We start from the raw sequence: 26,840 nt of genomic DNA on the forward strand, positions 1-26,840 counted from the left end.
GGAACCAACCCTCTGAAACCCAAGATTCCTACTCACTGGAACAGGGTGGCTGCTCCCAAAAGCCCCTGGCCTGGCCTTGTGCTGCCTTGGAATCCAAGGCCTTGCCAGCTTGACAAATGGATGAACCAGCAAAGCACAAAAAGCATTGGGAGGTTCTGGGAAGCAAGAAGCAGGATTGCTAGCCCTGCAGGTGCACTCATGGCGTAATCCGCAGCATATGGGAGAGCCGCCGTTCTTCAGGAGGGCTGGAAGGAAGACATGGTGGCCTTGGGGCCTGCAGAGTCCTGTTTCAGCGCCTGTCCCTCCTGGCCCCGTGTGGTCTGCAGCAGGGGAGCAGGGCACGGATCTCCCGCTGTGGACAGCTTTGCAGAGTACGTGGGCAGCTGCCGTCCCTCCGTCCAGTTGGGTCGGTCGGTGCTTGCGCTCCGGGTGGCCTGTCGCTTGGGGCGCATGTGTGGACAGAAGGGGGCTTTCACTCAGTCGCTTGGCTCGTTAGTTTTGTCATTGTTTTGTTGCTTTGCTTAAAAAAAATATTTTTTTGTGCCCTTCCTGGTCCCAGAAGGAAACAGCTGAAGGTTTCACTACAACAGAAAACAAAGGTAGAACGTTCCATGGAGCAACCTGCAGGCAGGGGCCTGGGGGAAGAGTGCTGCAGCAGGAGGCGGGGGAAGAGCTCTGTGCTCTCTGGCGTGTGCTGGGAAGCATCAGGGCTGGGAAGGGGGGCACTGGCACTCAGCCCCCTGTGACCCTCCGCCACGTCCCACCTCCTATCTCTGCACGGATGCCCTCCCCTCCAGTTCCCCTGCTGTACAGAAAGCCTGTGCCAGTCTTGCCTAGAAGAGTGGGGCTGCGCCACCTCCCCTACAGAACTGACAGAGGAGCCAGGATCATTCAGCCCACTCAGGGGCTGTTCCCAGCCAGCTCCTTCATCCTGCTGTTAAGCCCCTTTGCTGAGCCTAGAGTGGAGTCCTAGAGGGAACCCCCTTCCCCTTGCTATCACTTCTGGGGTGACACTGATCCCAGGGGGTGCAGGATGCTCTCCGGCCCCCACACCAAGGCATGCTTAGTGGCAAAAGCCCCATCGCTCATCCCTCCCGAGGATACCACTCCTGGATTAGGGTGGGGGAGGACAGAAAGGGATGGGGGAGAACCCTCCCTGCTGTTGCTTGGAGACTGAGCACACCTAAGCAGGATAGGGCGGGGTTAGAACCTGTGGGTCTTCGTATTCTAGGGTGGCAGTCCTGCCCGCCTGGCCTACCCTAATGCTAGCAGCACTGATGTTCCTTCTCGGGAGAGAGTGAAGAGAATGGGCAATGTCTGCCTGAGGGGGAGAAGAGCCTGAGGTCTTTTAAACTGTATCCTCTCCCTGTCTCTTGAGATGTGTAAGACTGGGACACCCAGCACAATGCAGGATGCTTTACTGGGTGGGGAGGGGTGGGGTGGGAGCTCTCCTGTGCGCAACCATGTCCCACCAAGGACTCCTAGAATATGGGGCGTGACAGGAAAGCAGGACGGGCTCTGGGAATGTTCTCTTTGAGGCTCTGCTCGCTGGGGGCTATGACTGGTGAAAGCAGGTACCTGTCCCAACCCCCTGGCTGGTTGCTTTGAAAATGGAAATAAAACTTGGCTGTGCACCATCAGAGGCCGTTGGGATGTGAGGCGTGGGAAGGCGGCTTGAGGTAAAGAGATATGTGGTTTAGGCTGCCGAGGGCCAGCAGCATGGGGCAGGGCGCCCCATGTCCATTTGATTTTGGTTTGGTTTCTAAGGAGCAGTCAGTGTTATTATTGTGAGGAGGGGCTGGGTCTGTCTTGCTAGTAGGGAGTGAAGCGGCTGTACCCTCCTCGGTATAGACTAGCCTGCAACATCAAAGACGGAGAAAAAGCCAATCAGTATAAAGGAGAGGCACAGCCCATCCCTGCCCTGTCATTTCGGCCAGTAGAGCGGTCCCTCAGGACCTCAGGCTGGCAAGCGGCCCGATTTTGTGCTGGCGGCCGAGTGGGAGTGGGCGGACTGAATTCTTAGCATGCAAAACTGCTTTGGGCCAGGATTCAAAGGAATTCCAGATAATGGCGGATAAATCGCAGTGCCAATGTAATTTCTTAGGGGAAAAAAGGTTTTGAAACGGGTGTCTACCTGTTTCCTGCGAACCATTACAGGATAGATGGCTGGCCTTCAAGCCTCGGTTTCCTCTAATGCAGCCCAGAATCCTTCCCCTCTCCCCAATGTCCCCCAACCAAAGCAATGACAGTTGAACCCAATTGATAAGCCTCTGAGATTACTGCTACATGCCATTTTTTTGGTTTATCGACAGGAAGGCACTGACACCAATGGGAGAGCTAGTGGGTGGTCCCAGGAGAGGCATTGAGGAAGATTTGTAAGAGCAAAAAGGATTGCAGGATGGCTTGGACGTTTCTCCTCTTTGATGCTGTATCTATAGCTGCTTGCAGGGAGGCATCACTGCAAGAACTAGAATGTGACGGTGTGTGCAAGATTGGGAAGGGCAAGAGAAGACACTGGCTGCGCACCTGTGTGCGTGTGCACACATAACCTACTACAGTTCTCTAGGTGAGAATTCTCTGCTCCTTGAAAAAGAAAAGACATATGTTTCTGAGAAAAATGATCATATCCACCTAAACAAGTGGTCAGGTAATTTTCTATGGAGCAAGGCAGCTAGTTTCTAGGAAGCCAGCTTATGTGCCCTGTGTCACCTCCAAGTGTGCGTCTCTGAGTGCTTTTCCCACCGGGCTGTGAAGGCAGAAGGGTCTGTGTCAGGCCCTGTTTGCGAGCTTCTTCTCTTTTGGGTTTTTTATCCTGCACTTCTTTGGCTTCCTTCCCTGGTGGAGCCCAGACCATGAGGGAGCAACGGCAGAACGAGTGTACGGCGCTCCCAGAGGCATCCCAGTACCATCCCCTTTACTCTCAGGGACTTCACTGACCCCCCAAGCAGGCACACTTCCCAGACCACACAGACGCACAGACGCACACCCGGAGCAGGAGGAAGGGAGTGGCTCTTACCATGGTGCCAATGCTGTAGGTGGCAGCAGGGCCGATGGTGTGATGGTAGGGGTCTGCAGCTGCATAAACTCTGCCGTAACTAGGAGCGAACACAGGGGGCAGCGTTAGAAACTGGGGGGTCGCAGAGTTGCCAACCCTAAATGTTCAAAAAATTACGAGTCATAAGTTGAAAGAAAGTCACAGTACACACAAGACAGAGGTAGAGAGGTTCTTTTCTTAACTTTTGCAGAACACACTAATGATCTGGCATCAAATTTCCTCTGCAACTATAAAGATAATTTCAAACATCAGGGCACTTTTAAAATTTGTGAGCAAGGTGGAAACAGGGGTCCTCTTCCTCCTCTAATTTTTTGTTATTTGCCTGAAAGTTTCCAGAGGGTTGGGTGGGGTGGATAATTACTAATCACCAACCGTTGGTCACTGGACAGAAAGATAAACAGGGAAACCGTACATTTGCCCGTGAAAGAAAAAAGGGCTGAAGTCTGAGCAAAATACAGAAGTCCCAAGAAGAGTTTGAGGCTGCCAAGGTAAAAACAATGGTGAGAAGGACAAACATTTTAAAAAAGGGTTTTGAGACTGACATTCAGAACGATCTGGTCAAACCTGGGCCAAGTGGATGGCCTTGCTGCTAATTGCCTGTCTGCTAATTTAGAATATTTGCAGTTCACAGTCTCAGCTTATGAAGCAGCCAAGGTGGGTTACAATCATGAACATTATGAATTTATAAAGAGTGAATTTACTGCAAATGTACAGCGTGGCCTTTATGTGGAGCCAGAGCATTGATCCACCAGCCACCCAGCCTCCAGTCTTAACTGGCTGCAGCTCCCCAAGGACTGCAAATTACGTGGTCAGCTCAGTTGCATTCCCAACCCCCTGGCATCGCTCCTCTGCTACAAAGCAGCCTTGAAGGGGGGGGGATGGCTCACAGGGGAGCTGATGAAGCATGTTTGCAATGAATGCGCATGGGTCTGGAGCCACAGACTTGCGGCCGGGGGGGCGGGGGGGGGCGGGGAAGAAGCACCCACCGCTCACACCAGCTGCTCTTCACTTTCCAGCTACTCCCTCCTGATGTGGCTCTGTAGCAGAGAAGTGGCTCATGGGGGTAGGTAAATGGACCTGGCTGTGCAGTTCCAGCCACAAGCGAGGTCTTTCCCAGCCTTTTAACAGAAGCATTCCAGGCACTGAACCCGGGGTGGTCTTCATGTGTTCTACCACTTAGCTAAAACTGAGAGTTAGGTCTGGGGTAACTTCTATCTGGGACCTATCAGTTAAATCAGAAAACAGACTTATTTAAGAGAATCTGAAAATGATTTGGCCCTAGGGCCTAAGGTGGAGGGAAATTAAAAATACACATTTATGTTTTACTGGATTTGATTGTACAAACATTGAGTCCCAGGCAATGCTCCCTCTAAGCTGTGGAGTCTTGTGAGCAAAAATTCTATTTTGTGAGCTGCTGGCATTAAAGTTGTGAGCGAGCGACTTGGCCACTAGCGTAAATTAGTTTGCTCTGGAGCCATCCTTCCTGAGCTAAGACAAAAATGTGTGAGCCGGAGGCTAAAAAACTGTGGGAACACTGGTCCCAAGCCATTCAAATCTACAGCCCTCCCAAGTCACTCCTCCTATGAAAAAGCAGTGGGGGTAGTAATATATTTAAATGCTTCCACAATATGAATGTTCTTAATATATATGAAACTCCCATAAGTACCTCTTTAATAAGGATATATTTTAAATGCTCAATGGGTCACAAAAATGTCAGCTTTATTGCACAAAGTTTTATATCATCTTATCTGACACTTCTAACAAGAGCTCTAAAGGATCTCGATAACCCTGGCCTGCAAATTAGAAAGAAAATCTCAAACAGAGTGAGTGTTCAAATAACAATTGCATGGGATGAGCAGGAAAAGATGAGAGGTTGTTGGATTTCAGAAACATAACAGGAAATGGCCAAATCCGGGTTGGGGGGGGGGGCTGTTCACAAACAGACTGAGATCAGCAAGGGTGGCTTGCGAGCAGGAGTTGGCTTCTATTCACAGGTTCCTGTGCTTGACTGGAATCCTTGAGAGCATTAGGGTGCTCAGTGCCTGCATTTTAGATGTCATTTTTCACGAAGGAGAAAGTCTTTAAAACCCGTGGGCATTTTAAATCAACCCGCAAGGGATACGAGGCAATTCCAGACCGTATTAGCTGTTCATTTCTTGTCCCAGCCATCCCAACTGGGCCCAATCAGCCTTGACAATGGGAGGCCTTCAGACATTACTGCGGCAGCGTAAGAGCAGCTCCCTGGGGCTTTCTCCCCTTCCGCTGCAGGAATGTTTGAAAGCTTGACAACATGTGGGCAGAGCTAATAAAAGGGGTGATTCCCGCCAACTCATTGCCTTCCCTGCTGGCTAGGGGAGGGAGGCGTGGGAGGGAGACATGGGGAAGCTACATCTGTGCCATTGGAGGTTGCAGGAGGCCCTGGTCTCTCCAACGGAGAGATGTGCCTTCTTCTCTTTGATAGCTGAAGTAATAGAAACTAGCCATGTTACCATTAAATGAGAGAGAAATTGATAATTTTGAAGATTTTGTGTATCTTACGAGGCACCATGGAACAGACCGAATGTTTCCACTTCAAAACAGGGAGAAATTGCTGAGAAATAGCACAAACCATAAAGGGCCTTCTCTCAGTCATTTGTCAGCGGTGAGCTTCATGCAGTTGAGTTGCCACTCCCGCCTGCTTAAATGCCACTTGTTGATGCTTCCACAGCAGGGGCACCTTTTCCTACCCCACTGTGGAAGCATCCCTGGTTGAATGGAATAAACGATAAGATTTTAGCTTGGTATTCAAGGGTTGGAAATAACTTTCCACTGACAAGTCATGGCGATCAGTAAAAACCAACCAAATTCTCTGGCAAAAGTGTACTGTGCCTTTAGAACTGGGCCTGCAGCTGACTTTTTCATTTCGCCTATCCTGGAAGAATGGCAGAAAGAAGATTCCTGCTCTCAGTCATGCACTCACAATTCTGTCTTGGCCTCAAGACTAGCCCCTTTCGGATGTTCTAACTGGGAAGAAGGCGTGGCAATGCAGGTACAGGGGCTGTCAGTATGTGCACGTACAGGCTCTTTGCACCATCATGGATCCTAAATTTAGCCCTTTGGTGAGGTCTGTGAGGTTTTACAACAGTGCCTTTAGGGAAAATCAGAGCGGATGACAATTCAGTAACTAAATGCAGGACAGAACAAACTGAAAAGAACTAGTTTGGGTATGCAGGACATGAAGATTAAATAGATTTCTGGCTGCACTTGGAAACTAGTGAGAGAACGAGTGGAATTGGAGCAGATCCTTTGTCAATATTGGATCATATGAATGAAGAGAATGAAATTATAAGAGGATTTTAAGGGGGGGGGGGGAGCTGAGTTTCAAAGGCTCTTAGACCAACGTTCTGAAAGGAGAATGAAGCTGTAACTTAAGACGGATATCCAATAGCTAAAGCCTTAAGCAGTGAAAGCTCAGGGGATTTTATAAATAATAATAAATATTTATACAGCACTTTTTCTGAGTGTTGAAACTACCTCATATATATTGTCCCAGGAATCCTTGAATGGCCCTATCAGATAGGCCACTATTGTTATCCCCATATTAGTGATGGGGAGGAGAGTAAAAGATGACTTAAAATCTCATCATTCATCCTCTTAACAGGGCCGGCCCGAGGTTGTCCTGCGCTCTAGGCGAGCGCAGGGGCCAACCTCCCGGCGGGGCCTGGAGACCACTCCGCTGGGGGCAGGCTGGGAGGAGGCTCACGCAGGGAGCAGGAAGCACAGAGGCGGTGGCTGGCGGGTGGACAAGTAGGCGGGCCGTCCTCCTCCCCCCCCCAGCTCAGGAGTCATCGTCCCCCTAAAACCATGGGGGGGGTTCTTTATTCCGAGGGCGCAGAGGGGAATCAGGCTTAAAGCGAAGAAGAAAAAGAAGAGGGCATTGTCGGCACGGGGGGGGAGGTGGTGGTGGAGAACGATCAGTGAGGACGCCTGAACTATAGAGGGAGAGAGAAGGGGTGGGCACAGCTTCCTCGGCGGCGGCTGGTGTTGGAGGTGTTTGCTGGCGGTGTGTGTGCACGTCTTTGGGAGAGGAGGAGGAGGGCACGCCCCCCCAGAGCGCCCCCCCAACACACACTCACACAAGGCTGGCAGCCGCGAAAGACACCCTGGCAGGGATGGGGAGTGCCCGGGCTGGCTGCTAAGAGCGCCTCCATCTCTCCCTCCTCCCCTTCCCCACACGCCCTCCTTCTCTTCTCCCCTCCTCCCTCCCTGCCTTCTGGGGCACATGCGCGAGTGTGCGTCTCCTCCTCCTCCCTCGCCCCTCTCTGCTCACTTCTTCTACCGCCTTCCCAACTCACTGGATATTACCCATCTGCCGGGATCCTCGCCGCCACCCAGCCCTGCAGTCTGGAGGGACAGGCCCCCTCGCCTCGCCTCCCCCCCACACCTGCAAAGGAAGGAGGGGCCAGGAGCGCCTCACCGGGTGGCAGCGCCGGGATTTCCTGCTAGGGGGTGCTGATTGGCCAGCGGGCCAGCAGCGGCCCCGGGGATTGCCTGCCTGCCTGCCTGCCTCGCCACGCTCCCCTTGGCTCCCTTCCCCCACCCTTTTTGCCCTGGCCGGGCTGCGGGAGGAGAGGCTGTGGCCGCCCCTGCCTCTCCCCCTGCGCCCCAACGGCCGGCTCGTGCTCTAGGCCACACTGCTGTGCTGTGGCCACACTGGTACTTTTACATGACTACCTATGGCTTAGATGCATTTTAAACACTGCACATTAAACAGTTACTTGCTATAGACAAAGATGGTTCCTCTTCCCCACTCCCTGGAGAGAATCCCCTAATACGGTGGCCCTATTCTTAATCCCTCTCCCCTGGAGGCTGGCTGATAACATTTGAAGGGGATGAGGACATGAATGGCAAGATCAGTTCTCCATCGGATAAAAGTGATGTTCATGATGTTCTCTACACACAAGGTTGCTTACCTGTCGCTGTAAGCTGCTGCTGCTGCAGGCTGGGCATACCTGTAGGCTGCATAACCTCCCTAAAGCAAACCAGAGAAACAAGGCATTAAAGGCGAGAAACCTGCCTACCCTGCCAGTTGGGGAAGGGGGTGCCTAGGCCAAGAGGCCAGTTCCCAGCAAAGGAACTGGGCACGCCAGGCGTAAGCCCAGCCCAGGAGGGAGTCAAGACTAACCCAACGCCAGTCTCATTAGCATTCCCGGGGGATCTTGCTAACATTAACCTGCAGAAATTAAACATGCTGAGGAGAGAATGTCACCTCCCTGGTGGGTGGCTGTGTTAACGAGATGTCGCCTCTGATAAATCCGTCACAGCCTGCCTGAAATATTGCCCAGAGCACTTTAAATATGGAGGGGAAATGCCGCTGTAATACAGCCTGCTGGCACTGGGCCAGAAAATAAATTCTGCCCTCTGGGGGAGCAGATGTAAAAAGGGACAGGCTACTAGCATATCACCTTAATCCCCACCCCTAGTTCATTGTCTTGCACTGCATCCAAGGTGCTTCTTCCTAGTGGTTCCCTACTGGCACATGCATGGGGAAACTGATTTCAAGCATTTCTGCAATTTCTGAAGCTTTTTGCATTAAGATTTGCAACTTGGGGGGACAAAAAGAAGACACAGCTGTGGGACATGTGCATGTGTTGCCATGCCTCCTTTATCTCCACAAATCTGTGGGTTGTCCATTGTTCCTACCAGTTCAGAACCCAGTCAGCAGGTGCCATTTGTCAGCCCCAATATAACCTCCATGAAGCAGCATGCGTGTTTATCATCAATGGACACTATTTGAGGGAATGAGAAGTCAGCAGCGTATGTGAAAACCAGCTGCTTTGTTACGACAGCCCTGACTTGAAACTAAAATGCTGCATTTGCTTCACAAACAAGGGTCCCCAAGAGCCATCAGAGGAGCTGGGCTTACATAAATTTCAGCACCGTAGAATCCATCCTGGTAAACCACTCTGCAAAGGAAACGAGAAAAAGAGGCAACTGTGACTTCTAGCTGTGTGTGAAGAAGCACTTTGTCCACTCCATGCAGCGGCAAATTTATTTCAAGGGACAGCCCTGGTCCTGGAACCTCAGTGAGTTGGTTTAGTTGCTGTTAATTGCCTTTCTCTGCCTAGTCAGTGGGAGTTATGCAAGTCATCAGGCTGATGGGGTGACCTGCCTGACAGGTGAGTGGGATGACCAAGGAAGAGCAATCACTCTCAGACACACGCCATCTATTTGGAGATCCACATGAATGTGGCAACAGCTTTGAGCTCATTTAAATCTTTTTTTAATACACAAGTTTCTGAGCTGCATGCCTCTAGGGTATTGAAAGTAAGGGGAGAAACTTTGGGGGCATCCCCGACTAGCTGCCCCCTGTTGCATGACTTCTGTTCAGGTTTTCCTCCCCATAGCTTCCCAGATGTCCCACACATATCCATATTTCTCTTGCTGCCAGAGTAATGCAGGGTCTTGCTACCCCTTCCGCACTTCTTCTCTGCACAAAATGTAGAATAATCACAGTTTTAGAACAGAGCATGCAAATTGAGTATTTCTGCAGAGAACATCTGCATACACTTAATTGGCTTGCATAATTTATGTTGGGCATGGAATTTGAGATGGGGGAAAAATCCATGACTACACAGGATGCTTTCCCAGCTGTGGGTTGATCATGATACGAGAAATGCCACACGAGTGTATTTCATGCTGCACGTACATGGATCTGGCAGCCACACCCGCTGTACTACTCCAGCTGCATAAAACAAAACAAAAAACCCTCCCTTTCACTACATAGCACAGTAAACTAATTTCCCTATAGAGAGATTACATCCAAGTAGAATTAACTGACTTTATTTCTGTAATTGCAAAGTTGTTGTCACAAATCGGACCAAGACTGTTAACTGTAATGGTAATATCTGAGGGAGAAGGTTGAGAGACGTCTTCTGGAGTTTTCTGGTTGATGATCAAATTATAAATTTTCTATGAAGTTTGGTACCTACCTAATGCTAGAGGGTTTCATCAGACCATAGGACAAAGGATGCTACTCACACAATCAGGCACACCCTGAGACAGACCCTTTGGAACGGGGAACCCCAGGTCTTCCAGCTGCCTAATTACGCATGGCATCAGGACTTGTAACTGATGTGGTCAGAAGTCTAGTGTGTCCACACCAGGAAGTGCTCACCATGGCTTCTTATTGAGCTCCAGAGTCACCTCCAAGAGAGGAATGAGGATGTTGCTGTCTAGGTTGTACCTCTGGCTAAAGGGCAGGTGTGGACTGGGGAGTAAAACAGCCCTGGAAAAAAGTATCATAGGTGTTTTCCAGATTGCCTTAATGTTATATTTTCATTTCCCGATGTTACCATTTCTTTTTGTGTGTGTGTGTGTGTGTCCTGACAACTTTGTTAACATTTCCATGCTGACCTAGTCTTTCCTTGTCATTCCCCCCCCCCCCTTTCCTAAACTAGTTTTTCCGGTATTTTTTTCCCATTACAGAATGAATTCATAAGATAGTCTCTTGCTCGGAATTTGAACATCTTTTTCTGCCTCGTGGATTGGCGCCTAAAACCTGCCCAGAAAAGGCGGGTTTGGACAGTGAACTTAAAAAAATAAAAATAAAATTGCGTGCCAGCATTGAAAAGTTTTAGTGCTGGAGGGTGCCTGTGCTGAAACAAACAGTCCCATTGGGAGACCCGCTACCAGCTCCTGCAGCTCTGCTTATACAGGAAGCTGACTCAGAGTCAATCCTCAAGGCGATCTTGAAATAATAAAAAAAGAATTCTTCAACTCCAGTTCCTTAAAAAAACGGTTCTTGAGATGTTTACCAGAACAATGCAGAGGAAGACTGAAGAAGATACATATATTAATCATAAGCCTCAGCGGGGGGGGGGGGGGGAAGGGTGGAGAACTGGCTACTTTGAATGCCCTGGATCCTGTCCCCCACCCCTTGCTTCACACAAGAGTAGACATGCTGAAGTTAATGGGATTACTCTCATGGGAGGGGATGTGTTCTGTGACAGGCTTGGGTGATGCTGACAGCTTTATCAAGTAGAACAAATTTAGAGTCCAGTGGCACCTTTAAGACCAACAAAGTTTTATCCAAGGTATGAGCTTTCGTGTGCAAGGCACACTTTTTCAAATGCAAAAAGTGTGCCTCGCACAGGAAACCTCACACCTTGAATAAAACTCTGTTGGTCTTAAAGGTGCCAAAGGACTCCACATTTGTTCTACTGCTTCAGACCAACATGGCTGACCACCTGAACCTAGCTTTATCAAGTGACAATGCTTAACTCTGAAGTAAGGCCAGATTGAGGAGGGGGTTTTCATGGAGCCTCTTCCCCAAGAAAGGGCAAAGGCACTGGAAACTGGGGCAGGCTCATCCTGGAAGTGCCCCTCTCCACGTATGCTTACTTGAGCGTAATGTACTTCAATGGGGATTGCACAGCACCCTTGAGGCTGCTGAAATGCTTTGATTTTTCAGTGCATGTGCACCCCCCAACCCCCCCCCCCGGAAAACCAACCCTCAATGGGAAAGTAAAAGAGAACTGTGACGGGGGGGGGGGAGTAAGTGTGAACTGATTGCACCGATATAATCGGAACCACCATGACACCTATGAAAAACCGAAAGGTGGCTGCAGTCTGGAAAACGCCATAGTCTTTGTACTCCGCCATTAAGCCCAACATGGGGCTTTCCAGATGCCTTGAAACACAATCCTAAGTGTGTCTGCTCAGAAGTAAGTCCCACTATGTTCAATGAGGCTTATTCTTAGGGAAGAGTGCTTGGGACTGCAGCGCTGGAGGCATTCCAGAGCTCTGCCAGTCTACCTGTACTGTTCATAAAATGTAAGGCATGACCACAAGCTCTAGAGTTTTAGCAGAGGGTGAAGAGCGCTCTTTATATTCTGTCTTCAGCCACACATAATTTTACAAATGTCTATCTTGTTTCCCCTCTCTTCATTAATCACCTCTTTTTGAAACTGAAATGGCCAAGATTCCTGAGCCTTCCCTTATAGATGATTGTTTGGGTCTCCTTTATAAACTTTTTAGCTCCACAAAATTCCATTTGAAACAGGGCAAAAAAAATCATGTATAAAGTATTCTATGCGGCCACAACATGTTTTGTTAATGGAACATTTAAAAAATCCCATGAATTACTCTTGTGATTAGTGATGGGCATGAACTGATAAAATGGGGTTTGTTTTGGTTTGTGGTTTGTGGCGTGCCCGTCTTGTGAGCCACGAACCATCATGAACTTTTTGGCACCAAGTAATTGGTTTCTATGATACACCCCAGGAGCTTGATAAACTCTTGTGTGGAACAGATGGGAAATATATAAAGCGAATTTATATGTTGCTATTAGATATGAAAATGCAAGATGAAGTTGTAAAGGAATCAATGATTAAATGGGCGCAAAATTTAGGCCATAATATACAAATGGAGAATTGGTCTAGGGTGTGGAAGGTAAACATAAAATTTACAAAAGCTGTTTCATACAAAGAAAATATATATAAAATGTTTTATAGATGGTACATGACTCCGGAAAATTTAGTTAAATGGTATCTAAATAAGTCAAATTTATTTTGGAAATGTCAAAACAAAACTGGTTCTTTTTATCATATGTGGTGGCCGTGTAAGATAGCAAAAACATATTGGATATGGATACATTAAATATTGCAAAAAATACTAGTTGTAAGTATACCCTTTAACCCTTAATTGTTTTTATTAAATATTATTCTGCAAAATTTTACAAAACAATATGTTTATATGATTGTACGTGTTGTGACGGCTGCTAGAATACTCTATGCAAAATATTGGAAAAAAGAAGAAAACCCAAGAAGGAAGAAATAATACATAAATTGCTTGAAGCAGCAGAAATGGACAAATCAACTTTACAGCTACAAGGGAAAAAGACGGAACTTTTGAAAACAACTGGTCGAGACGATATAGATGGATTGAAGATTATATTCAGAAATCTTGAAAAGAATTTAAAAAGTAAACGCTACCTCTTAAAATTGACTATATAATTAGGTACAGGTGTATAGATTAAGATTCAATTTTATTCTCTATGCTAACCAGGGACAAAGTATGAGCTCCATTATTGTAGTTGTCATTGTCATTTGTTTGCTGTCTTGTTGTTGTCTTATTCTTGTAGTATCTTTCTGTCTTTTCTGGAAACAATAAAATCTCCTAGCTTCAGCTGGGACATAACTGGATGAACTTTTTGGCACCAAACAAACTACTTCAGTCCATGACACAGTAGAATCCGCCCCCCGCCCCCCCGGCACGATAGGGATACCAAACTCACAGGAGATCTCAAGGACACTTCACCTGGGCAGACTCCCCCCCCACCAGACATTGAAAGCAAGGCAAGCATCCCCCCTATGCTCACAGCCCCCCCCCAAGTCTCCAAAAGCAGGTTCTGAAGGATGGAAAGGCAGACATCCCCTAAGTTTTAACAGAGGCTCCTCAAAGTAACCCCATGACAGCTTGGCAGGTACCCTAGCCATAAAACTCAAGCAAGGGAAGCATGCCCACAACTCTCACAGCTCCCCCCCCCGGGCTGAAACACACAGGTCCAGAGCACACCCATCAACCGGAGTTTATTCTTCTAAGCAGCAAAGGAATTGAAACACAAGTTGAGCTGGCAGGGCCACCCCCAAGTCTCCAAAGGCAGGTTCTGAAGGGCAGAAAGAGTTTCCACAGGGGACCCCCAAAGTAGCTTGGCAGAGACCCCTGGCAAGCAATAGGATCCAGTGAGGCGTGCCCAAAATGCTCCCAGGCCCCCTCAGGCCCAAACACATATATTCTCTGGTCACAGCTCATTCCTAGGTGAAATTTCTGGTTATTCACCACTAGCAGAACACATTGCACAGATAAGAGATCACCTGTTGTTAATTGTACAAATGCAATGCAAAGGGATAGTCAAATAGGGGCTTGCTTGTACAGGCAGATGTTTGTTGAGGTCGATGTTTGCTGAAGTGGATGTTGTTCCACGAGGTAGGTGTTTTGTTATGAGGTAGATGTTCTTTCGTGAGGTAAGTATTGTGTTATGGGGCAGATGTTTCATGAAATAAGTGTTGGGTGAGGGAGATTTTCTTTGGCGGGTAAAAGGAAAGGGGGGTATCCAGAGGTTTTCTCAGTGGGGGAATTTCAGTGAGAAAGGGTTGGGTGTGGGGGCAGCCCACCCCTGACTGGCAAAGGCAGCCATCTTCCCATCCAAGTGCCCAAGGGTGTAGACTTTCCAATTTCCCAAGGGGGGCTGGGGCTTGGCCAGAGGCATTGCTTTGCTAGGAGCAAGGGTGGCTCCCGGGGGAGGCTGAGCACCTTCCTGAAAATTTCGGCGGGGGCTGACGCCCCGCCGCCCCCACGAAGATTACGCCTATGCAAGTGCCAAGGGCACAACCCGCAGGTCAGATCACCCAAGAGGAGGACGAATGGGGAGACGTGCGGGGAGACAACAGGAGGCCTGGGTCTTACTCCGTGAGGTCCAGAGAGGGGTAGCCCAGCAGGGGGAGGCTGACCTTGAAGAAGTCCAACTTGTCCACCCTGGCTTGGGTCCAGGTGGGAGTGGCGAAGGCTGAGAATGTCTCCCAGGTGGTAGAACATCTGCTCACTCTGGACACTCTGGGGAAGGGTCCATGTTTAGAATGCCTTTCTTTCTAAGAAAGGCATTTAAATCCCCCCCCACTTCCCCGAGTTTCTCCGCAAAAGCGGAGAGGCTCAGGGGAAAAACGGGGCATGTCTGCCTGCCTCCCCTTCCCCTCCCCAGCCAACCCACCGTGGCAGGCTAGCTGGAGAACGGAAGGGAAGGGCAGGCAGGCAGGCAGACATGCCTGGGTTCCCTGCCCAATCTTCTCCAGGTGCCCCACTGCGGCTGTGGGGCACCTAGAGAAGATCGGGCAGGGAACCCAGGCATGTTTAGAATGCCTTTCTCTCCCTTCCCCAGGGTGAGCGCCTGCACCTCTTTTTCTATTAAATGGCCAATGTTCTTGTGAGCAAAAATTCCATTTCGTGAGCTACTGGCATTAAAGTTGTGAGTGAGTGATTTGGTTACTGCATAAACTAGTTTGCTCTGGAGCCATCCCTCCTGAGCTAAGACAAAAATGTGTGAGCCGGAGGCTAAAAAACTTTGAGCTAGCTAGCTCACCTTAACTCAGCTTAGAGGGAACAGTGGAAATGACCCCTGCTTATAAGTAAACAAATCAGTTATATTGCAGTGTGTAGAAATATGGTGCTATTATTGAACTGCACTCTAATACCAGGGAGCAATCCTGAGCGGATCTACTCAGCTCCTCTTATTCTCTTCAATGGAGCTTGCTCCCAGGAAAGCAGCCTTAGGACTGTAGCCTTATGAAATTAAATCAAGGCATTTTTATTGGTAAAACACAGAGACATTGGTATCACCAAGACTTAATTTAGAATGGAAAACATAAAAGTTCATTCTAACATCTCCGTTCAAACTCTCCACTGCTGTTAATTTGTAGAACTGTCACCAAAATGTAACAATTTAATAAGAAGGATAGGAAATCTCTCTCATTCGCACACACAAAAGAGATGCACAAAAAATATTTCCTGACATCCCTGAGAAGCAACATTTCCATGATGCACTTTTGCCTCAGTCAGGAGAGAAGGCATGACTTGCAGTGCCCAGTCCCACTGCCCTGCCCTCCTGCAGGGGGCCAGCAGGGCAAATGATGGAAGGCAGGGCTGGAGTCCCCCCCCCCCCGGAAGCCCAATGGTCTGGATGGAGCTAGCTGGAAAACGTGCTCGGGAGGGAGCAGAACAGTTGTGGTGAGAGGGGCTAGACACAGCCGCTACGCAGTGGCTGGCTGCAAGGGCAGGAGGAAGAGAGAAGGCATCATGGGATGAAGGTAGGGAGGTAGGGCAGAAGCAGAGGAGGGTGGAGGAAGGGAATGAAGAGGAAAGCAGAGAGGACAGGAGGAGGATTTACTGAGGCTTGTCCTAGGAAGCGAGGATTGCCTTTCTGAGCTGCAAGGCTTTGGTCCTTGCTCTTCCAGGCAGTCCCCTCCACCTCTACCAAGCACTTCCTCAAGTGTGGAAGGCAGATGGGACGGGGCTGAGGGCAGGGTGGCAGATACTGGAGGTGCTGGGGGCAGGCTTCCTCCACCAAAGCCCCCCCCAGGGTACTGGCCAACCAGGCAGTTTCCCAGTGAGCTTGATGCCCAATCTGCTGCTGCTGAAGTGGTTCACCCCACCCCCACTGAAAGGCCCAGCCACAGCCAAATACTCACGCTCCGTAAGTGGGGATGGGAGGTGGTGGGGGAGCTGCCCGAAACGTGTTGTAGACTGTGCGGCCCCTTCCCCGTAAATGTGCCCCTCGGTATGCTACTGCTGTTCCTGTGGCTGGGTATGGGAAACCTGTCACTACAGGAGAGAAAGAAAGAAATTCCCATTAGCATTGCCCAGGAATAACCCTGACCACATTTAAACATTTAATGCCAATTCCTGTGGGCCAGGCAGATAAGTGGTTCCTTGACAAAGAATTGTAGACATATTCCAATGAGCTAGGAGGCTAATACACACACCTCACCCTTCTCTTACATCTCTGTGTTATGTACAGACCTGAAATAATCCTTCCACTCCTAATTATTATAATGAATATAAAATTTTCTTTAAGGCTACTGAAATTAATCAGGATCAGGGGTTGGTTGGCCCCGGAGCGCACTGGAGCGGCGCTCCGGGAGTGAGGAGCTCAGGAGGCGGGACCAAGTCCCACCCCCTGCTCCCATCAGCCATTAGTCGGGCCATGAGGAGACAGAAGGAAGGTAAGTTAAGGCCCACAGAATGGCCTGCTGAGGCTGGGAGCCACCCTTCCAGCTGCCGCCCTGTTTCTCGGCCTGGTGCCGGAGCGCGGAGTCTGAGAAAGGCCTTCAGAGGCCGCCCCCTCCCCCCAGCGCTGCCCTCTCCCCCTGCCATGGCTGCCCCCCGCAACTGCATTTCTTGGGCCTGGCACCGGAGCACAGGGCCTGAGAAAGGCCTTCAGAGGCTGCCCCTCCCCCCCACCGTGTTTCTCAGGCCTGGCGCTGGAGCGCAGGGGCTGAGAAAGGCCTTCAGAGGCGGCCCCCTCCCCCCAGCGCCACCCTCTCCCCCTGCCGTGGCCACCCCCCCGCCACCGCGTTTCTTGGGCCTGGCGGCGGAGCAAAGGGCCTGAGAAAGGCCTTCAGAGGCCGCCCCTCCCCCCCACTGCCATTCTCGGCCCCAGCACCAAAGCGCAGGGCCTGAGAAAGGCCTTTGGATGCCGCCGCCCCCCTCCCGTGTTTTTTGGGCCTGGTGCCGGAGTGCAGGGCCTGAGAAAGGCCTTCAGAGGCTGCCCCCATGCCGCCACCCCCCTGCTGCCGCCGCTGCATTTCTCGGGCTCGGTGCCAGAGTGCAGAGGCCGCCTCCCTCCCCTGCCACGTTTCCCGGCCCGGTGCTGGAGCCCCCAGCTTTCCGCCCCCAAGCTCCTTCTGTTTAGAGTCACGCCGCAGTAGCGGCACGATCTCTCCATTGTATTCTATGGCCCCACAGAATACAATGGAAAGATCACGCTGCCACTGTGACACGATTCCAAAGAGAAGGGGTTTAAAGTTTAAAAACCCGTTCTCTCTGGAGTTGCGCGGCGGCACGATCTCGCCATTCTATTCTATGGGCCATAGAATAGAATGGAGAGATCGCAGAGAGAAGGGGTTTAAACTTTAAACACCTTCTCTCTTCGCTTCCCCCCCCACCCGCCTTGGCAGGCTGGCAGGGGAAGCAAGAAGGGGGGAGATCTTCAAAAGCCTCCCCTTTCCCAGCCACCGCCCGCCCGGCAGGGCGGGGCGGGGGGAGGGGTGAAAGCAGCGGCACGTTCTCTCTATTCTATTCTATGGGCCATAGAATAGAATGGAGAGATCGCAGAGAGAAGGGGTTTAAACTTTAAACCCCTTCTTTCTTTGCTTCCCCACCCACCCACCTTGGCAGGCTGGCAGGGGAAGCAAAAAAAAAGGGGGGGTCTTCAAAAGCGCCCCAGCTGGGGAAGGGGAGGCTTTTGAAGATGCCTCCCCCCCCTTTTTTGCTTCCCCTTCTGACATCACTTCTGGTGATGTCAGGGGTCGTGGCATATGTTAATGAATTATTATGCTAATAGCTCATTAGGTATGCTAATGAGCTCCTGCGGCTCTTTTTCTATGAAATGACCCCTGATCAGGATGATACACTTCCACCTATTTTCACTCTTACAAGGTACTCCAAAGACTGCCACATAAACTCGGCAGGTATCCATCTCGCCAAGCTGTGTTTTCAGTTTAACAAAGTTTGGCTCAATGGGCTCACCAAATCCCCCAATTCTAGAGGATATACATTCGTTTCAACAAAGGGCTGCAGTGTAATTGACTATTTTATAGTCGCTTCTTCATTGGAATCTCATGTCGCAGATTTCGCCGTCGGCGACTATATAACTAGTGATCATCTTCCACTCATCTTAACTCTTAATGTCAGCCCTTCTACTAGAACCCAAGATTATTTTCAACACCAGCCTGATAAGCTCCATCCACTGCCTAAGATCTTATGGAATGATAGTTCTATGGAAAAAACTCAACAACTATTCAAAGCAACCCTTTTTTAAAGTATAGATCCACTCCTAATCCTCCTGCTCCTGTCAGTCCCTTCTATGGCCCCGCAACAAGAGGTATGCACTACCACCAAAACATTAATATGCCTCAGTTGTGCTCTACTGAAGTCCTACTTCTATCCATCAGTCCCCCTCTTCTTTTTTTTCTGGTTTTTACCAGCAACAACGGACAGCTGCATATTAGGAATAAGAAATAATTAGGATCTGCTATGAAACTCAAGTGGTCTTCCCAAGCTCGCTAAGGAGCAACTCTTGCCCAAGGACCTGGCCTGATCCAGACCTTACCTGCATAGAACTCAGGGCCATAGACGGTGCCCACTACAGGGTTCAGCTTCCAACCTAGGGGGGAAAACACCAAGCAGACATGAAAACACCCCTTAAGTCCTACCTGCTCTCCGCTTCCACCCCTCCTTCCTGTATGCCTGAGAAAAGGGCTGCCAGCCTGACAAGCTGGGAAGAAAGAAAACAAGAGCCCTGGCCCTGGCGAAGAATGGATGTCAGACCCACTGGAGATGGAGGCTGAGGACTGCTAGGTCAGTTTCTTTAGCTTGTCTTGTCACTTCTGTTCCCCAGAATATACCACAAAACCAGGCTCCCCAGCAACACATATTCTGCACTTCTTGCAGCCCCTCCAGTTTCCAGAAAACAGCTCCCACCCCAGAAATGGCGGTCCACAAAGACTGCTAGTTTGGCAGAAATCACCCCCTCCCCAGTTCTGCCCTCCCCAATCCATTACCATTTGTGTAGGGATTGGCCGCCTTCTTGTTTGTCATTACCCGTGCTGTGGCATTGTTGACCTGGGTAGATAAAGAGCAGAGAAAGCGTGTGATGGACAGGACTGGGACCAAATCTGCTCCTGATATAAAGGGTGATATCTGGGAGTGGCAACAGGGAAAGTTTCAGGATTCACAAACATCATTTGGGATCCTGGATCAAATTCATCCTCACAGGAGATGCTTTTCCTCTTGACCCGCTGACCATTGATTTCCTATCTTAGGATCTCCACCTCGTTCAAAATGTCCTTTACTTTTCACCTTGCAGCTCCTTGCTGAGCATGGACAAGATGCAAAAGAGTTCAAAAATCCCTGTAGGTTTGCCACATTCCTGAAACTTTCCCCTGCACCATCCCTGTGTCACATACACAACTAACATGCAGGGCCCTGCCCAGGCTGCATGCACAGTGGAAGTATCAGTTGCTGGACATACCATGCAATGCCACACAAGAGAGGACATAAGAAACCAACCCCAGAGCGAAATGGCAGGAGACAGAGCGAAAGAGAGTGTCTGGGTAAACACAGCACTACGTCCCTTCCACACAGCTCTGGCTTACCAGAACCAAGCAACTCTGGTAAGAGTACACAGCAGGTGTGATCACCTTATGCAGCAGCTCATGGCCCAGTGGGAGCGAGAAGGGCCATGCCAGCTGTGTCAGGACAAAACCAAGCCATTTCTCATTTGGATTGTTTACATTCACCACTTAATATTCTAAATAAAAACATCCAGGAAGTAGGAAAGAATGGCAGCAAAATGGCAACCCTTCCCTATACAGCTTAGGTGTCTCAAGCCCATGGCTGCTACAGCTGGTTTCTTAATCTAGGAAATGCCAGGGATGCTTGGCCTTACTTCCTTTAGGTTGGCCTGAATGCCTGGCCACCATCAGTAGCTGCTTGTGGAAGAGGTCCCGCCTTCCTTCCCTTCCACTCTGCATCCCCTCCCTCTCACCCTCTGGGCATCAACAGCACAAGGCATGCAACATCCATTTGCCCGCCTGCTTGTCCTGTGAGGCTCAAGAGGAAGGAACGGTCAAGAGGGGTGGGGTGGAGGAGAGCACACGCGGCTCCTAGTGCCCGAAGCAGAGCAGGCAGTGCACTTGGCCGCACCTCAATTTTGCGTCCTTCTACGATGGTGCCGTTCAGCTTCTCCCGTGCCCGATCGGCATCTGCACTAGTTTCAAAAGTTACAAACCCAAAACCCTGTGAGTGGGGGAGAGAAAGGGAGAGAGATACAGAGAGAGAGAGAGAGAGAGAGATACAGAGAGAGAGAGATACAGAGAGAGAGAGAGAGAGATGGGAAGAGAAGGGAGAGAGACAGGAGGAGGAGAAAAAGATGAAGAGAAAGAGAGGGGTGGGGAGGGACAGGACAGAGAGAAGGGGTGAGTAAGGAGCAGCAGAGACAGAGACTCCCAGGGCCTGGGAGAAGAGGCAGGATGTGGACTTCCCAAACCACCCCAAGGACTGGGGGGAAGGGGCAATGGAAGGAGAACGGAATAGGGTAAGGCTGGAGAGGAATAAGACAGACACTGGCTTCCTAAGAGATTATAGCTGCAGGTCAAGATGTGGTAGCGTGTTTACCATTCCTGAAGGAAAGGGGCCCCCAGGGGCAATGGATGTAGGCAAGTTCTGGGCTGTGGTGCTGGTCCTTGCAATGGAATCTGGCTACCCCTGGCTTTGGTTTTTTCTGGAAAATGAAAGGTGGTCATAGAAAGACTTTTTAATGGGACTAAGAGCCATTACTGAAACTGACCAGGACTTGGAACAGAGGCTCACAGTGTTGTGTAACAGGGTTGGCGATCCCTTTCTAACAGGTTCTGTGGCTGGGGGGGGTGGGCCTTCAGGAATGGGGCATAGATTACCAGCTCTTGATGGAGTGCCTTTGACACCGGCAGAATCCGTCAAGAGCTTGGGAGTGATTTTGGACACTTCCTTGAGTATGGAGGCTCAGGTTGCTCAGACTGCCAAGCTAGCGTTTTTTCATCTATGCCAAGCTCAGCAACTGGCCCTTTTCCTGTCGCACTTTGATCTGGCCACAGTAATCCATGCAACAGTCACCTCCAGATCAGACTACTGTAACTCGCTCTATGCTTGCCTACCCTTGAGATTGACTTAGAAGCTCCAACTGGTCCAGAATATGGCAACGCGAGTCCTGACGGGAACATCCCAGACGGCACATATACATCCAGTGCTGCGCCAGCTACATTGGCTCCCAGTGGAATACCGAGTCAAGTTCAAGGTTTTGATATTAACCTATAAGGCCTCAAGCGGTCAGGGACCGACATATCTACGGACCATCTCCTCCGTTATGTCCCCAGGAGAGTTTTGCGCTCCTTAGACAGCAATCTACTGGTGATCCCCAGCTCTAAAGACATCCGTCTGTCCTCAACCAGGGCCAGGGCTTTTTCGGTCCTGGCCCCAACCTGATGGAACTCTCTGCCAAATTCCATCAGGGCCCTGCGGGATCTGATGCAATTCCGCAGGGCCTGCAAGGCAGAGATGTTCCGCCAGGCATTTGGTTGAGGACAGCGACGGTTCCATCTTGGCTGGCACCCTTCCCGTTCCTTGTTGTCTACATCTATTTTGCTCTCCCCCGTCCACGAAGTAGCTGGCAGTGGGAGTTGGAAGGAGGATTGGTTATTCTCCATCTGTTTGTTTTTATATTGTATTAAGGTTTTAATTAATTTTATCTTGTTTTATTTCGGGTTGTACATCACCCAGAACCCTGCAGTAGCAGGGGTGGGGCTATAATAATAATAATAATATATGGGGCTGTAGCATATTAGCCAATCCAGCACTAGTATATGCTGTTCCACTGACTGGTGACACCACTGCTGCCAGTTCCTTGCCCACTCCTTGGTTTGGCAAAGAAGTGTTCTGAAGCTGGGTGCTTTAGGAGGCTGCTTCTATTGCACGTGTTGGCTGTGGGGTGCTTTGTTTTCCAGCAGGAGAGGTGGTGCAGTTGTGTTTATGCGGGGGGGGGGGGAGGCAGATGAGAAAGCAGGGCAAGAAAGCTACCTGCATCTAAGAGCATCCTTTTGCTAGGTGCTCATTTGCCTGAGACAGAAGCAGACCAGTCTCTCCCCCCCACCACCTCAGGCAACCAGCTTCATGGGGCTTTGTTCCTATGAGGCAGCAGTGACAGAGTGACCAGCCAGTGGCTGTAGTATATACGAGCATTCCGTTTGCTGATGTATTACAGCTGCTCATAATGAAAGAGAGAGTGCATTCACAGCACTGCGAGACTCTTTGTAATAGATATCTGTCTTTTCCTGAGAGTTCTTTACGAGTTGGAAGGAATTTGAAATCCTGTCAAACTCTGAATACCTCATACCTGCAGGGAAATAAAGTTCAGGCCATGTCAAAAATGTTCTGGTGTTTGTTTCTTAAAAAGGCAACTATATAACCATGCTCATATTTGAAGCCTTCAGCCTTGTGTGCCAAGTTGCTGTATGTAAAATACTGCTTTTCTTCTGTGAGAATGATTACTCATTACACCACGATCGAATGTTCTTCTCCTGCTTTGAATTGCTATTTTTATATAATCTTGTGGCTGCTAGTTTATCATCTTAAAAAGTTATACTATTATGAATTCAGAGTTGGAAGAACGCAAAACCTGTACAATAAGTACCATAAATTCTGCACATCAGCATTAAGGTGGAAAGTTCATATCAAAATGCTGTTTAAACCATGGCTGCAGAGTTGCACAGTGGGGAAGGATAGCTATAGTGAATGGGCAAAATGAGGCACTGAGAGGAAGTGGCAAAGAGAACGGGAAGGATAGGAGTGAATGGGGCAGGGTGAAGAACTGAGAGGGCAGGCTGGCCCACGGGGAAGAGGTGCCCTTGTTGAAATTAAGGCCCTACCAGACACCAACATGTTGAACCCACCTTGGAGCCACGTTCATTGAAAATGATCTCAACATCCAGGATCTTTCCAAATTGCTGAAAAGAAGGGCAAATGGATGGTGAAAATGGGACCCAGGCAAACATTCCCTTTCCACCCTATCTTGGCATTGTAAACCCATCTGCTTTGATTTGTCCCCTCTCCCTGGGCACTTCACTCAGGCAGCTGCTGGAACCAGAGGCCCTTCTCAGAAGGTAAGGTGCCCACACAGAAGCACTTCAGTCTGTTACCCTACTCAGACATAATGCCTCCTCTTTTATTATGTTTAAACTGGCCACCAAGTCCCTCATCCATCCCGTGGGAGCACCATCCGCAACAGGGTGGGTACTTCATCATTTAAGCATCATCTATGCATTTCATGTTCCGGCATGGAGAGCTGCTCAGTTTAAAACATGCTTGGTTGATAAGGCATGTCAATCTGCTGGGGCCCAGAGTAATGAGGAATGGAGAGAGCTCTGGCCAAACCTTTGAGGTGAAGGAAGAGAGTGAGAGACCCTGCATTCCACCCATGGCTCCACAAGGCAGACCCAGTGGGTATGAACTTGTTTGCAAAGGAACTATGCAGCGTTTGCTCCGTCAGGATGCATGGGCTTGGGGACAAGCTTGGGAACAGCACTGGTCTTCACAGCATTGGTTCTGCCTTTACCACTACCAGGGTACCTCCTGAACCTCCTGGGGGCACGCGTGCATGTGGACATGGTATGTGTGGATGAAAATTACTTACCCCAAACATTTGCCGCAGGTCAGGGTCCCGAAAGCGGAAAGGGATGTTGGAAACATGTAACCGTTTGGGCTGCTGCTTATCAGAGCCACTGTCCGGCGGGTGTAGCGTCTGGCTGTCTGTCTGTGCCGCTTCATCTGTCTGCTGGGGGAGGGGACATATTTCCACCATGACTTCAGCACTGTTTCAAACATCTGTGTATGTTTCTTACCACACCTTGCTATGTGCAAATATGTGCACAGGCACTAGGGAGTGGGTTTTGCTGGTCACAAATGGGTTTCGGTGGGGATATCAGCCCTCTAGATGTCTGACTAGGGGCAGCCATCTGTGTACATGCTTGAATGTGAAGGCTTCCTAACCTTTAATGGTATATAGAGCTGGGGACATATAGCGTCAGAGCCTGAGTGGAGAGCCTATAAATCCCTGGGTCAAATCTATTCTTATTGACTAATTCATCTTTGGTGAGCCACTATTCCTTCAACTCCAACTGCACTCCAGCTGCAACAGTTAATAATACCAGTTTATGTTATAATGCTGTTGTATGGTTCATTGTGAGGCACTTAAAAAGTGCAATAAAAAGTCTAAGCACAGTGTATGTGAGGCAGTGGCATAAAGACTGGGACAGAGCAGATGCATCTGTGGATGGGGAGAAATGGTTGCCTGGCTCTGAGTTTCCATGGAGGCTGGCTGGCTGGCCGGCCTGCCTGCCTGCCACGTGGGGAGCCAGAGGTTGCTCTCCTAGCTGCGTGGTGGCAAAGAGCCAGCCTCGCACTCAGGGACCAAGGAGCAGCTGGGAACTGCTCACTCAGCGCTTCCTTGCCGAGCTGCATTACAACCACATCATTGGCAGGATGGGATTGGCGAGCTGCCAAGCAGGTAGATTACAAGTGATTAGGGACAAGAGGGGAGCCAGGAAACTTAAGTGCTGAGCCACAAATGCCCATAGGGGCAGCAGGGTGCTACAATAGCCTCAACAGACACCTGCCTCCCGCAGCCCAAGCCCTCTACTGTTTCAGCCCTCCCCCATCTTGATGCTGGCCCATAAATTCCCAGCTGTCTCTGGGTCTCAGTCATACTGTGGACAAGATGGCTAGAAAGATGGTGTGTGGCCTGCTGCTTCCTGATGGGCCTCACTTCCCCCCATTTCCATCTACTTGAAATTTCTCCTTGGGCTTCACACCCAAGTTTGGGCATGGATTTCCCAGCCCCTTCCTTCCATTTTGCATTCTTGCACAGACAACTGCCTTCCTTCTTCCTTGTTCAATTTGCTTTCCACAACTGCCCTGCACACGCCAGGCATTCTCCATGCCAAAGCTGATTCCCTTTTCAGGCTGTCTTCACACAGAATCTCTTACCGGTACTGTTTGTGTGCCCGCTATGGACTGCGTGCTGGCGTCAGTGCCCGGCTGTTCAGTGTGGCTCTGTGCTGGCGTATAGAGAGTCAAGGCATGCTCAGGTACTGTGCTCTGCCCTGAGTAATCCTGTGCTGGGTGTGGGTGTGGCGGAGGAGCATACTCTGCAGGGATGCCATTCTGTGGGGGTGGTGGGTATGTGGCTGGAGGGTAGGGCTGGGCCATTGCGTCAGGCGGAGCCGTGGCGTCCTGGTTGCCCTGAGGATACATAATGAGACAAACACGCTTACTCACTCCCTAAAACTTAATGAGAAATTGTAAACTTCGTCATGGCACATCATCAACTCCTCTTCAGAAGTGGCCGATACAGATGTGTCCGAGGGCTTCTGTCAGAGTACTTTTAGCTCCAAGCTGAAATCAAAGTATGTTCTACACACCACAGGCAGTGCTGGGTTGTGCTAAAAAATGAAAAGAAAAAGTGGTAGTCCAAATTCTGCATCATAGACATCTAGATTCTGAGGCAAAAAAAAAATAACCCTGAAGCAAATTGTGGACATTTGCAGATATGTACGAAGTTATTCTGATTTTCAGAGCACTTGAAATCTTTTGGCAAGCACAGGGGAAATTAAAGGAGAAAAGGGGCCTGGTAAGTGAAGAGAGGTGGGCTGCTGGGAGGCAGGGCAGGCACAGAGAGGCTGTTGGGAAAGATATGAAGCTCTGCTCGGCTCCTTCGGATATTGCACCAGGCGCTGCCCACACATTATAATTTTTTTAACAGCTTCTTTGAGTGGAGACTTAAAAAAAAAAAAGCATATATTTCCAGGATGTTAGATTCTGTACTGGACACCAGCTTCTATGACTAAGTTAAAAACACAAGGAATATTACACAGCCTGGTTATGGTATATCCCTGGAGGGGAGAAAGGGTATCAGTCATGGTGGGCTTCCAGGCAGCAGGAGGCACAGTTCCAGGTCTTGCTTATTCCAGAAGTAGGGGGTGTAATATGTGATTAACTGGATAGAATTTGAAAAAGGAGCAGGAAAGACCTGAGGAACAATACTTGTGTTTTTTTTAATGTTGACCATAGTAGAGCCATTTTCTGCAGCATCAGGCCTGCTAGATTAAAAGCGGTAAAGTTCTAAATGGAGACAACCTTTACTCTGAAATGTGTATGGAAACCCAACACCATTTGATCACGTTGCTATCCAGTTTGGTGTCTCCCACATGCCACCTAGTCCCCCACTCCTGGCCTCCAGCTGGGATTAAACGGGTAAACCAGATTATCCTGAAACGATAAGCAAAATGCTGTCAATTTATTCAAAAGCTCTGGATTTCTGATGTCACTAACTATATCAGTACTTGAAATTGATCTTTCTTCCTGTAAAAACTGAAGCAGTTTTCAAAGGCACAGGGAATATAGGGTTTACCCAGGGGTCATTTCATAGAAAAAGAGGTGC

The 26,840-nt window shown here is 49.6% G+C and overlaps 1 protein-coding gene across 1 annotated transcript; it reads right to left on the reverse strand.

The window, feature by feature from the left end:
* Nucleotides 1-1,812: 1,812 nt before the first annotated feature.
* RBFOX3 (RNA binding protein, fox-1 homolog (C. elegans) 3) lies at nt 1,813-25,609 on the reverse strand. Its single transcript, XM_015416998.1, has 11 exons — nt 25,388-25,609; nt 24,036-24,176; nt 23,296-23,349; nt 20,516-20,608; nt 19,372-19,432; nt 18,921-18,974; nt 16,279-16,411; nt 8,961-9,000; nt 8,008-8,066; nt 3,017-3,095; nt 1,813-1,857 (listed from the first exon to the last, which is right to left on the reverse strand). Exons 1-11 carry the CDS (start codon nt 25,607-25,609, stop codon nt 1,813-1,815), a joined length of 981 nt encoding a protein of 326 aa, XP_015272484.1.
* Between the last annotated feature and the right edge of the window lie 1,231 nt (nt 25,610-26,840).

This window comes from Gekko japonicus, unplaced genomic scaffold, assembly GCF_001447785.1.
Source record: "Gekko japonicus isolate JY-2015 unplaced genomic scaffold, Gekko_japonicus_V1.1 scaffold518, whole genome shotgun sequence".
NCBI classification, from domain to species: Eukaryota; Metazoa; Chordata; class Lepidosauria; order Squamata; family Gekkonidae; genus Gekko; species Gekko japonicus.